The sequence below is a fragment of the Nuphar pumila genome, unplaced genomic scaffold (genome assembly GCF_984573655.1).
Source record: "Nuphar pumila unplaced genomic scaffold, dmNupPumi1.hap1.1 HAP1_SCAFFOLD_2417, whole genome shotgun sequence".
Lineage (NCBI taxonomy): Eukaryota > Viridiplantae > Streptophyta > Magnoliopsida > Nymphaeales > Nymphaeaceae > Nuphar > Nuphar pumila.
The window spans coordinates 7,642-8,977 of NW_028323918.1; the positions used below are offsets into that span (position 1 = coordinate 7,642).

The following is a 1,336-nucleotide window of genomic DNA, read 5'->3' on the forward strand; positions in this document are numbered from 1 at the left end:
ACAATCTGCCAAGATACTACAGTGAAGTAACTACGCACGAGGTGCTGCATTTCTGCCCGTGCAGGGCGTTGATGTTGAGCTTTGCTCCTGATCCGCTGGATGTCAAACTATACATAATATATTGTTCATATTTGTGTATCAATCAAGACGGTTACCTGATCACTGCGCAAAAAGCTCTGCAGAACGTGAAATATGCTGTGCAAAGCTGATGCGGCACATGACGAGGGAGCCGTACCCGAAAGGCTGTGGCGCCTACAGTTCTTGCGTGAGTCGACTGCCGCCGGGAAGGAAGCCCAGCATTTCAATGTCCATGGCGAATTGTTTAGCGATGTTGAGCATGTCCGCTTCATGCACGAGATCCTGAATGGCGACATCGGGCGAGAGGCAGCTGTGAATCAACTCATGTGGCAGCTTTGCATCACTGTGGTGGCCGTTGACGTTTGTTATCGGTACAAAGCCGACGTGCTCGCCACTCCGCTCCTCAATCCTTGCGACGATCTCTTTCCAGTCGTGGCTGATGTTCTCGTAGCGGGCAATGTAATCGACGACAGCCTCCCCGCTTGTCAAGAAGATAGAATGTGCCTGTTGAGTAAGGTGCGAATTGGGAAAGTTGGGCAAAAACCTCGAGTATCTGCCCCTGACGTACGAGCAACACATCGTGGGACGGTTGCAGCGCCGCCTCAAGATAAAGGCGTCTTTGGCAAAGTCGCTGAACGGGACGTGGCACTTCGTGCCCGGTTCAGAGCCGTTGTGCGACGCAGGCACGTACAGAAAGTCCTTCAGCATGTTGTACGCGCTGATCATCCGAGAAAATGGGTTTCGCACGGACGTGAAGACGAAGAAGTCGCTCCAGTCGTCGTCGGCCACCATGACCTTCATGCGAGTGAACTCGTCCTCCGTGCAAGCGCGCCCGCCACAGTACAGTGCCTGAATCGCGTACATAATCGACGTGGAGGCCGCCTTTGGCTGGCGAATGTACATGAACTTGTACCGCCTGCTCATGTACACCTGCGTGGGGGTCGGCCTTTGAGGTCTGGCGACATTTGGGATACTAACCTAGTACACAGCTGCGCCAAGATTGGTCAGTGAGGGAAGAAGGCTTCACGGACAACTGGTACAAGTGCCTGCAAGTGTGCCTTAGTCGTCAGCTTGAAGGTCTACCTGGTCTTGCATTCTTTACCGCAGATTTTTCGGCTGACATGTCCATGTGGATGCGGTAGTGTTGTAAAAAGATATATCATCATCATCACAACGTGGGCTGCGACTTCACGCCGTGCATGTTCAATAAAACTTCTGCGCCACCTGGACGCCACCCTCATTGCCGTGCACGTAGAGG

The 1,336-nt window shown here is 53.1% G+C and overlaps 1 protein-coding gene across 1 annotated transcript; it reads right to left on the reverse strand.

The window, feature by feature from the left end:
* Nucleotides 1-252: 252 nt before the first annotated feature.
* On the reverse strand, nucleotides 253-1,002 carry LOC149808705 (uncharacterized). The gene has a single exon (XM_089995187.1). It carries the CDS (start codon nucleotides 1,000-1,002, stop codon nucleotides 253-255), a length of 750 nt encoding a protein of 249 aa, XP_089851313.1.
* Between the last annotated feature and the right edge of the window lie 334 nt (nucleotides 1,003-1,336).